Raw genomic sequence first — 12,110 nt, 5'->3', positions numbered from 1 at the left:
GATCACATTTGACAAATTGGAGAATGGTATGAGTATAAGGGATGAAAAATATGTCTATGGGCAATTTTTTAGTTTTTGGGGTAAAAATGTAATTTTTCACTTTACGGGGGTAAAAGTGTAATTTTTAAAAATTTACCCCACCAAAACTTTAGAAAAGTCTAGAAATTTCATGGAAGACATGGATAAGTGAAGAGGATTGAGTGGTAGAAAAATAAAGTCAAAAAGATGACTAGAAAAAAATAAAATAATAAAATATTCAAAAGGTAAATAAAATAATAATATTTTATTAAGCCTATTAAAAGGCTTGAAAATTCCAGAATTATTCATTGGGAGGGTCAGCCAAAACCAGCAGGAGAGAGAGAGAAATAAGAACAAACCCTAGAGTGAGAAAATTCAAAGAAAAAGTGTGATTTTTCAAGGAATCAAGTGTTTAAAGGTATGATTTTTCAAGCTTAGCTTAAGATTTATCATTTCCATGCATTTCTCCTTATTTTCCATGGTTAAATTATGTGTTTTGATGATGGATTCAAATCTGATCATATGGGTTTAGAGAGAGAAAGTTGTTAGATTAATTTGATTTTGAACTATGTTAGTGTTTAGTGTTAGTTTAGCATGTTTATGAGTAAAACAACAAGAAAAATATTCATTTTCTCCATGAATTTCTCTAGGCCGAATCTAGCCAATGGTGTGTGAGGATGAGGTTGACTTTATTTTAAGAGAATTAGATGGAAAAATGATGAATTATGAGGTTGGAAATTAAATGGGAATTTTTGGTGCAAAAAAATTGAAATTTTTACCCACTAGGGGTAAAAGCGTAATTTGTGATCCGAACTGATAAATTGGACCACATTCACAGTCATTGAGGTATTGTGGATATAATTGGATAATTGAAATTGAAATGGATGGAATTGGAGTTGAATTGGAGATTTTAGAAATTTACACCGTGTATAGGCGAGTTAGGTCGGACACTGTGATTAAGCGATTGTCCAAACATTTCACACCCTATCTAGTGCATACGCATGGATAAGAGCCTGAAATAATATATATTGATTTGACACAAATTATTGAATTTTTTGTGTCATGTATTGTGGATAGGTGGTGAGCTATCTGATACGGGTAAAAGACTACACCCGAGGATCGAGAATAGGAGTATATCTACTCCTAGTACAGTGAGTAAACTTACTATCGTCTTAATTATCTAGAGTAGATTTATTTAATTGTGTGATTTTATGAAAAAATGGTTTAATTGGAAAATTATTGTGTTTTATGGGAAAATGGGATTTTATAAAATAATTTTATAAAATTTTTGAAAATTTAATAATGATTTCAAAAATAGAGTAATTGGAGACCTATACTATGATTGTGTTGTTTATCCATGATTTTACATTAAATGGCTTATGATAAATGTGGGTATGACTGGTTATTTTTATGATTTAAAGAATATGTGAACTGCTTTATTTGCCTTGAATGTGTTAAGTGAGCCATGTCATACTATTGTGATTTTATTGGTTGGTGGATTATAAAGTGGGCACTGCAGTGACGGGGGTTCCGTGGGCCAGCCTAATTAGAGGGGCACGGTTCCCAATTATTGAGCTTACCTCGATTGGAGAGGCGCGTAGGATAACTCCCGAGGTAGGATTTGAGTACACTTCACGCTGGCCACCACGTGAAATTGGGACTCAGCCAACGCCAAGGAACGGCTGTGTTGTCAGAGGTGAAATGTGTTTGTGTGTGTGACAATAAACAGCCTTGGCGGTCTCGGTAAGATGCTTTCGCGAGGTATCCCCGAGAATGGATTTTTGGCAAGGGCCAAGTTTTTGAAAAGTGCATAAGCCATGTTGAGTAATTAGATGAAATCCAATTATTTATATGGGTTGAGATGAATTATTTTAATTGTCTCCTATTACTCGGCTTTAGATTATTTTGATGATGTTTGTCTACTCACTGGGATTTTATAATCTCACCCCTTCTTCCTATACATTTTTCAGGCTCAGAATAGGCAGTAGACTGTCAATTGCATCGAGAAGTAAATTTCGGAGTTGCATCCTAGAAAGCAAGGTTATAGACTTAAACCTTCTCAGTTATTTGGGGGCTCACATGTCATTGTAATTTAAATTGCATACTCTAGTTTTCTATATTATAGTATGTATAAATTTATTTTATTTTTATGTGCAGAAAATTAATTTTTTTTGATGTTTCAAAAATATACATATATATATATATTGTTTTACATGAAAATAGATTATTTTAATTAATATTTTTAGTTTATTTTATTATTCAAAAAAAAAAAAAAAAGGAAAAAAAGAGAGAGGAATGGAAAAACTGGTACAAAAGCCTTGCGAGGTCTCGAAAGGCGTTCGAGGGAAGAATGTCTATCGAGGCTTCGCGGCGGTTGTCACGGGCTCGATGGGAGTTCCGGGTCGTGACAATTCGATTGGTATCAGAGCTTTTGGTTAACAAAGCATGGTTTTAAAGTTTTTGATTTTTATAGTTATTTTAAGAATTCACACTGGCACTGTGTGGCCCCGGGTTGAGTTAAACTAGGTTAAGTTAAGTTGGGTTAGGTAGAGTTGCATGTATGTAGAGTTTGAGATTACTTAAACTTGCCTCGTTTCCTTTTTAGATTACCATGCCTCCTCGACGTGAGCGCCCACTCCCTACTAGATCAGCTAGGAGGGGCAGAGGTCGTCTTAGGCAGGGTCAGCCAGACCTTAGAGGAGAGGAATCGACTGTGTCTCCTTTTCGAGCAACACTTGCTGCTGAACCGGTAGAGATTCCTCCGCCACCTACTGGCATTCCTGCCGTGTCTTCTGAGGTAATCCAGGCAATGGCAGCCTTCTTTACCGCAATGGCTGGTCAAGCTCAGACTAGTCAGGTCCCACCTGTAGTGCCACCAGTTACTCCTTCAGTTCCATTGGCACATGATGTCTCTATTTCTAAAAAGCTGAAGGAGGCTAGACAACTGGGTTGCGTGTCCTTTGTGGGTGAGTTGGACGCCACCGCAGCTAAGGATTGGATTAATCAGGTTTCAGAGACACTCTCTGATATGAGATTGGAGGATGAGATGAAGCTGATAGTGGCTACGAGGTTATTGGAGAAGAGAGCCCGTACATGGTGGAATTCGGTGAAGTCCCGTTCCACTATTCTCCTAACTTGGTCAGACTTTCTGAGGGAATTTGATAGTCAATATTATACCCATTTCCATCAAAAAGAGAAGAAGAGAGAATTTTTGAGTCTGAAGCAGGGGAATTTAACTGTAGAAGAGTATGAGACTCAATTTAACGAGCTGTTGTCTTATGTGCCTGATTTAGTGAGGACTGAACAGGATCAGGCCGATTATTTCGAGGAAGGGCTCCGCAATGAGATAAGAGAGCGAATGACTGTGACAGGTAGGGAGCCCCATAAAGAGGTAGTACAAATGGCCTTAAGGGCTGAGAAGCTCGCAAATGAAAATAGGAGAATGCGAGCTGAGTTGGCAAAAAGGAAAAATCCGAATATGTCCTCCAGTCAGCCACTAAAGAGGAGCAAAGGCTCATTTGTTTCAGGGAGTGCTCCTTCTGTTTCGGTAACATCCTCTCGACCATCATTTTCACAAATGCAGCAGAGGCCTCCGAGATTCAGCGGATCTGCAGTGACTACTTCTGAAAAAAGTTTCGGAGGTTTTGATAGATGTAGAGAATGTGGAAGATTTCATGGCGGGGTGTGTTGGGGGCCTTTGCGATGTTTTCATTGTGGCCAGACGGGTCACTTTAGAACTAATTGTCCACAGTTAGGACAGGCCACTGTAGCTGCTCTATCTTCATCAACTCGTACGGACTTGCAGATGAGAGATTCCTCTGGAGCACAACCGAGACAGGGAGTAGCTATCCGGCCTGATGTGGAGAGTAACACCCCAGTATACCCACCTTCCAAACCACTGACTCGTGCGTCAACAAAAGTTTTTACGGTAATGGAAGATGAAGCACGAGTCCAACCTAGAGAAAGTGAATGAAAAGTTAGGTGGAAATGTAAGATAATGATAAGAGATGTAAATACTAAGTTCTGAGAGTGTAAATAAAGCTTTTAAGAATAATATAATAAATGAGTTTATGTAAAATATCGCTATGGAATTTTCTTAATGTATTGTGGAAATTGGAGTTCAGAAATGCATAAGACATGAAAGATGAATCTTTGAGGCATTGATGAGAATGAAAGTGCAACCCCACATGTGTAGGGATTAGTAATATGGGTAACTAAAGTGAAGAATGATCCTGAGTGGTTCAAGATTTAAATTTCATGTATGATGAGTGATGTAGGTAGAGCAACGAAAAGAACATCTCAATAGTTAAAGGATTGTGGAAGAATGCTCAAACGAAGGAGATGACATGAGATGTTGAATATTGGATAAAAGCTAATACCCCTATCTTTTCTTGGAGTTTGATAAGTGAAATTTTGGGGACAAAATTTTTTTTTAAGGGGGGTAGTGTTGTCAAACCCTGCTTTGTAAAATAATTATTACGTCATTTACATGCTCGATAGAATGTTTGTATATTTAGGAAGTTCGAGAAATTGTTAAAAGACGATATTGCCCCTAATGGTACCATTGAGTCGATTAAGCCTCGAACTAGTTCAAATAGGAATTTTAAGGTGAAATTAAGAGTTTCACAGTTCAGGGATGACTCAAAATGGTAATTCGGAGTTCGAGGATCAATTTGGAGTCAAATCAAAATTTTCACTATCTAGGGGCAAAATCGTAATTTTTCCACTCACGGATAAATTTTGAGATTTTGAGAGAATTTAGATCACATTTGACAAATTGGAGAATGGTATGAGTATAAGGGATGAAAAATATGTCTATGGGCAATTTTTCAGTTTTTGGGGTAAAAATGTAATTTTTCACTTTACGGGGGTAAAAGTGTAATTTTTAAAAATTTACTCCACCAAAACTTTGGAAAAGTCTAGAAATTTCATGGAAGACATGGATAAGTGAAGAGGATTGAGTGGTAGAAAAAGAAAGTCAAAAAGATGGCTAGAAAAAAATAAAATAATAAAATATTCAAAAGGTAAATAAAATAATAATATTTTATTAAGCCTATTAAAAGGCTTGAAAATTCCAGAATTCTTCATTGGGAGGGTCAGCCAAAACCAGCAGGAGAGAGAGAGAAATAAGAACAAACCCTAGAGTGAGAAAATTCAAAGAAAAAGTGTGATTTTTCAAGGAATCAAGTGTTTAAAGGTATGATTTTTCAAGCTTAGCTTAAGATTTATCATTTCCATGCATTTCTCCTTATTTTCCATGGTTAAATTATGTGTTTTGATGATGGATTCAAATCTGATCATATGGGTTTAGAGAGAGAAAGTTGTTAGATTAATTTGATTTTGAACTATGTTAGTGTTTAGTGTTAGTTTAGCATGTTTATGAGTAAAACAACAAGAAAAATATTCATTTTCTCCATGAATTTCTCTAGGCCGAATCTAGCCAATGGTGTGTGAGGATGAGGTTGACTTTATTTTAAGAGAATTAGATGGAAAAATGATGAATTATGAGGTTGGAAATTAAATGGGAATTTTTGGTGCAAAAAAATTGAAATTTTTACCCACTAGGGGTAAAAGCGTAATTTGTGATCCGAACTGATAAATTGGACCACATTCATAGTCATTGAGGTATTGTGGATATAATTGGATAATTGAAATTGAAATGGATGGAATTGGAGTTGAATTGGAGATTTTAGAAATTTACACCGTGTATAGGCGAGTTAGGTCGGACACTGTGATTAAGCGATTGTCCAAACATTTCACACCCTATCTAGTGCATACGCATGGATAAGAGCCTGAAATAATATATATTGATTTGACACAAATTATTGAATTTTTTGTGTCATGTATTGTGGATAGGTGGTGAGCTATCTGATACGGGTAAAAGACTACACCCGAGGACCGAGAATAGGAGTATATCTACTCCTAGTACAGTGAGTAAACTTACTATCGTCTTAATTATCTAGAGTAGATTTATTTAATTGTGTGATTTTATGGAAAAATGGTTTAATTGGAAAATTATTGTGTTTTATGGGAAAATGGGATTTTATAAAATAATTTTATAAAATTTTTGAAAATTTAATAATGATTTCAAAAATAGAGTAATTGGAGACCTATACTATGATTGTGTTGTTTATCCATGATTTTACATTAAATGGCTTATGATAAATGTGGGTATGACTGGTTATTTTTATGATTTAAAGAATATGTGAACTGCTTTGATTTGCCTTGAATGTGTTAAGTGAGCCATGTCATACTATTGTGATTTTATTGGTTGGTGGATTATAAAGTGGGCACTGCAGTGACGGGGGTTCCGTGGGCCAGCCTAATTAGAGGGGCACGGTTCCCAATTATTGAGCTTACCTCGATTGGAGAGGCGCGTAGGATAACTCCCGAGGTAGGATTTGAGTACACTTCACGCTGGCCACCACGTGAAACTGGGACTCAGCCAACGCCAAGGAACGGCTGTGTTGTCAGAGGTGAAATGTGTTTGTGTGTGTGACAATAAACAGCCTTGGCGGTCTCGGTAAGATGCTTTCGCGAGGTATCCCCGAGAATGGATTTTTGGCAAGGGCCAAGTTTTTGAAAAGTGCATAAGCCATGTTGAGTAATTAGATGAAATCCAATTATTTATATGGGTTGAGATGAATTATTTTAATTGTCTCCTATTACTCGGCTTTAGATTATTTTGATGATGTTTGTCTACTCACTGGGATTTTATAATCTCACCCCTTCTTCCTATACATTTTTCAGGCTCAGAATAGGCAGTAGACTGTCAATTGCATCGAGAAGTAAATTTCGGAGTTGCATCCTAGAAAGCAAGGTTATAAACTTAAATTTTCTCAGTTATTTGGGGGCCCACGTGTCATTGTATTTAAATTGCATACTCTAGTTTTTTATGTTATAGTATGTATAAATTTATTTTATTTTATGTGCAGAAAATTAATTTTTTTTGATGTTTCAAAAATATACATATATATATATATATTGTTTTACATGAAAATAGAATATTTAATTATATTTTAGTTTATTTTATTATTCAAAAAAAAAAAGAAAGGAAAGAGAGAGAGGAATGGAAAAACTGGTACAAAAGCCTTGCGAGGTCTCGAAAGGCGTTCGGGGGAAGAATGTCTATCGAGGCTTCGCGGCGGTTGTCACGGGCTCAATGGGAGTTCCGGGTCGTGACATATTTCTTATTGTTTGCAAGAATATCTTACCATATATAACTTTTTTTCCAAAATTATGTTCATAAAGTGAATTTGGACAAATCATTAGCCTTCTTAAGGTCGTATATAAATATTGCTAGTGAGTGCTCATTTCAAGCATATTTTATCTCAAGTTTACTTGACACCATAAATTTTGATAACAAATTCTTCAAATAAGATCTTGCAGAGTAACCAAGATATGCCAGTGCATCACGTCGCATGGATTCCATCATCTGATGACTCATGGAGACTCAATTTCGCTGGATGTATTGGTCCTGATGGTGGTGGTTCTGGGTGCGTTCTTCGTGATCAAAATGGCATATTCAAAGCAGCCTATGTAACACCGCTGAAAGATTGCAGAAGCCTTATAATGGCGGAATTGATTGCTTTGCACCGTGGGTTTATTATTGCTATAAAGTATGGCGTCGATTATATTGAAATTGAAGGAGATCAATCAACCGTGATCCGAATGCTTGTAGGTCAAACCATACCTTTTTCAAAAATATGTCAAAGGATTCTGGTAGATTGCTTTAAATATATTAAGAGTTTTCGAAGTGTGAAGGTTCGCCAAATATTCGAATATTCCAATGAAGCTGCAAATAACATTGCTAGAATCTCAACTGAACTTGACGAACCTTCGCTTTGGGATGACTATCCTCCTGTGGAAATAACTAATATCTTAGTTACTAATGTAATTGGTCGTTGGATTTCTTAATTTGTTTCTTGATCTTTTCTTTTGCTCATCATTTTAATAAAATTAATCGATTTTACAAATGCATATCAATGGGTTGAAAGTTATGAACATGAAAAAAATATTACAATGTATATTATTTTTCACCAAACTTTTCAAAAATCTAAATTTAAAGTATAATGAATCCTACCTACATATATCTTTTACATCTAACATATGTCTTTGATATTTTAACATGTTGGAAGGGTATTTTCAACTTTTTAATTTATTTTTTCTCCTTTCTTCCTCACCTCCCTCCTTCCGCCCATGCTTGCCATCTCATGCTTAGACAGGTCGATGATATTATGGTCATTTTACGTCTTTTACAATGGGCATTTTGAACATTTGACATGTAGATTTCTTTGGGCATGGTGACGGTGATAATCACGAGGCAAATTTGATTAATGAGAGAAGCTAGAAGCTTCTAGATTGCAGAAAAATGAGTTGTTTGTGTTGTGAAAGAAGAAAGCATGAAGAAAACGGGAGAGGAGAACTTGGAGCAACGACATTTTCTTTTTTACTTTCTTCGGCTATTTTTTACTTGGTATTACTTTCTCTTTATTTTCGTTTCTTTTGAGTCGGCTTTTTTTTCAAGATCTTTTTTTTAATTGGTTTTTTGGTGCAATATCAACAGCTGCAGAAGTAGGAAAGAGAACTACTAGGGATGAGTTTCAGACCAGAAAACATTATTCCAGGCATCATACTGTGTTTCATATTTGAGTTGTTGTTGGATTTGTCAAAGCCCACTAAAACTCTTTCCAAGAAGAAGAATTTCCTACCTGGAAAGCTTCAAGAACGAGACTTTGTTTCCACTAATGCCGAACAAGACCTTAAAATGGTTTGTTTTGGCTTCTTGATTGTTGTTATTTTAAAAAATTTTACTACTTTTGTAGTGTAATTGTTACAAATAACAAATGTGATGACTTTTTAGCGTCTTTAAGATGTTTTGATGGCTGAATTTTAGTTAATAGAAAAGGGAATGACTTGATGGGTTTACTTGATTGAAGTAATAAAGCTCAGAAGCTTTTTTCAGAAAATTTAAACTGATTGTATGTATTGTTTCTGGTTATGGTTATCATATGCTTTGCTGAACTCATGACATAAATTTCTCTGTTTAGTAACTTAAGCAATTTGATTTAGTTTATATTTTTTATTAACATCACCCAAATGACATTATAAAACTATGGAATTTTGAGTTTTTAGACTTATGACAGGTTTTAGTGGTTAGACAAAAGCTTAAGATGAAATCAGGGAAGATTACATCTCAGTGTGCCTGTGAGATTCATGAACTACTCTCAAATCCGAGATTTTGATTTCAAATATTATTCTCCACTGCTTTTCTGACATTAACTCCTCAATCCCTTCCCACCCGAAACTAAATCATATTGAAAGGAAGTCCTCTTTCTCTCATTTCCGTGTAGGTTAACCTTTCGATTATTTGACTAAATCTCTCTTGCCCAAATTTACAACTTCTGTTACTGGCATGTATGCAGAACTGATGCAAATGGATGTTTCCTAATTATGAGTCAATTTCTTAATTCCATCTTTCATTTGTGACCTTACTATAGTGGAAGATCTAGGAACCCATTGTCTACATTAGTCATATGTATAACTAAATCATTTTATTAATGTTAAATTATGTAAAATTAAGACAAGGGGAGGATTATGGGTAATCCAAAATACTTGATACATATAGGAATCAACAAGAAATGTAAGCAGGTGATTTCAGTGGGAATGATTAGGTTTTCACCATATATGCCAACATTCATCTCTTATGTTTAAAATATGCTTTTCTGTTTTCTTAATTATGTATGTACACATTCATTTTCTTATCAGCAATAAGTTAAGGGAAGCAGTTGAGAATATTGGCCTCATGAAATGAATTTTCTTTAATGGTCGTGGTACCTTGCTTGCCAGTAACTTTTTCTCTCTCTTTCTTCTACTTTTTAATTTGTTAAAAAGAATGCGGCTATGATGAGTGTTTTTATTTCACCTTTGTTGTAGATTTTTTTACAATTTTAAGATTATCTTGTTGTTCCTAACTATTTTCTCCTATGTTTTTCAGCAAACAACATGGTTATTCTTTGGTGAGTCACTACGTTTAAGTTCAAGTTGGTGACTATAAAATTTATTGGATAAAAGGATGAAATTTCGTTTTCCATGCGTGGTTTATAAACCTTTTTGTTTTGTAGAGGTTTTGTGAATAGACAGTTAAGATTCTTTTAATCGTGGAGGCAAGAGGCTTTGAACCCAACATTGTGATGCTGAATGTGTTGATCAATGCCTTTGGTATAGCTGGGAGACATGAGGAGGCATTATCTATTTACCACCATATAAGAGAGTGCGAGCCCTTTATGTTATGCATGGATATGGGTGAATTAGTGTTTTTGTTTTGTCTTTATTTTTTCATTTTAGGGTAGGCATGATAATTCGTAATGTAGGACTCTTGATTTCCCCCATTAATTAATCTTTCGGGATACTTTTTTTCTAATTTTGATTTTCTAATTGTTTTGAAGGGTATTAGCCCCAATGTGATTGCTTATAGCACGGTCATGAAAGCTTTTATTCGAGCAAAGAAATTTGATAAGGTTCTAACTATAATTGAAGTCTCTGAAGTTACTTGATTAGCTGCAAATTTATCACATGTCATTTTGCTCATTCATGCTTGGCTTTCACTAGCTAGGTTCCGGAGGTTTCGGAAATATATAGGGATTTCAGCGAATTTATCACAGTCTTTGAAGTTACTTGATTGCTAATGTATTTAGATTTATGGTTCCTATTATGAATTGTTGGGATTTCAGCAATACTTCTAATGTAGATTTTTTACTATTAAATGCTCGTAAATTGAGAAGTTGTGGTATGTATGTTCAATATAAATGCATGAAAACTCTTTCAAGTATAAACCAGTGCAATTTGTTTTTTTATTATATATATATATATATATATATATATATATAACTTTTTGGCATAAAATATTCTGTCATTGTACTCGTGTAGATACCAAATTCATTACTTCATTTTTTTTACCATTAGAAATTGTTTAGAGGAGGTAAAATAATGAGACAGAGGAGGAGGTAAAAATAATGATAGCAACTTGGCTTTTCATTAAGGAGCAACAATATTATGGAACCAGTCTCTTTATGCAGTTATGGATGATCAAAACAAAAATCTTGAGTTAATTACAAAGCAGTATACTCCTAAATTGAAAGAATATACTGACTTCTTTGCGTTGAATATTGTTAGAATCTTATATTTGGCGTCAGTTATATCACAAATGTTATTTATAGACATGTTAAATATCAGTCATCAAGAACTAAAGTATATTGATTTTATTATATCAATGATAATATTCACAATTGATAACAATGATACACAATTTTTAAAAAGGTGAATCCAATCTAACGTATGTTTTCGGTTTTCTTTTTCAAAGGGAGGGTCTTTTCCAGCTTTTCATAGAAAATTTCAAATGCATCACAGGATTTTTGTTTTTTCTTCCATTCTTCTTTTCCTTTGACTCCTTTTTAGTTATGTTGATTTCATCATAACACATTTAGAAAGAACACCCACAATTTTTACCGTTGATGCATACTTTTTTACTATCCATTTACAATCAACATCAAAGTTTATAAAATTTCGTAAACCTAATACATTTTGTGAAAAATACATCTATATAAGTCTTTATAAAATTCTATAAACCTGCTGCGTAGCTTTTCCACTAGTTATATTAACAACTAGAATACCAAATAAAGAAAAGGTATAATTATTTAAATTAATTTCTAGTGGGGAGGGTAGGAAGGTTGGGAAGCATGTGAAGGAAAGAGAACAAGAAAGACAAGTAAAAGAAAAAAAAGGGGAAGATAACTGGAAATGAAAAAACGAATGTCACCTACGTGCTGGAGGTGTATCAGCTTACTGTAAAACCCTTTAACTTTAGTTGATTGACTTTATAGAAAGGTCACAATAGCACCCTTAATAAGGCTGAACAATGAATTCCAAATGTAGATTAATCATTAGTTTATGATTTTTTTTTAATTTTTTATTTAATTCACGACTTAAAAATTTTGATTTTTTTTTTCTTTCCTAACTTTTTAAATTATTTCAAATCTTCTTAGGACAAAGCCGAGATTAAAAGTGAGGGGACCAATATACATTAAGTTAAG

General features: G+C 34.4%; 1 protein-coding gene and 3 long non-coding RNA genes across 4 annotated transcripts; all 4 read left to right on the top strand.

Moving 5' to 3' along the window:
• LOC108660968 lies at window positions 397-2,028 on the top strand. The gene is made up of 3 exons (XR_001926770.1): window positions 397-436; window positions 1,096-1,169; window positions 1,989-2,028. It is a non-coding gene; the product is annotated as an uncharacterized LOC108660968 (long non-coding RNA).
• On the top strand, window positions 2,025-4,178 carry LOC108660967. The gene is made up of 2 exons (XM_018116157.1): window positions 2,025-2,058; window positions 2,624-4,178. The coding sequence occupies exon 2, from the start codon at window positions 2,630-2,632 to the stop codon at window positions 3,989-3,991; it is 1,362 nt and encodes a 453-aa protein (XP_017971646.1). The 5' UTR covers window positions 2,025-2,058; window positions 2,624-2,629; the 3' UTR covers window positions 3,992-4,178.
• Window positions 5,174-6,809, top strand: LOC108662296. The gene is made up of 3 exons (XR_001928196.1): window positions 5,174-5,215; window positions 5,875-5,948; window positions 6,769-6,809. It is a non-coding gene; the product is annotated as an uncharacterized LOC108662296 (long non-coding RNA).
• On the top strand, window positions 8,169-10,722 carry LOC108661920. Its single transcript, XR_001927810.1, has 3 exons — window positions 8,169-8,494; window positions 8,585-8,788; window positions 10,016-10,722. It is a non-coding gene; the product is annotated as an uncharacterized LOC108661920 (long non-coding RNA).

Source organism: Theobroma cacao, chromosome 1, assembly GCF_000208745.1.
Source record: "Theobroma cacao cultivar B97-61/B2 chromosome 1, Criollo_cocoa_genome_V2, whole genome shotgun sequence".
NCBI classification, from domain to species: Eukaryota; Viridiplantae; Streptophyta; class Magnoliopsida; order Malvales; family Malvaceae; genus Theobroma; species Theobroma cacao.
The sequence above is the reverse complement of the archived record's forward strand: the minus strand, read 5'-3'. Positions and strand labels throughout refer to the sequence as shown.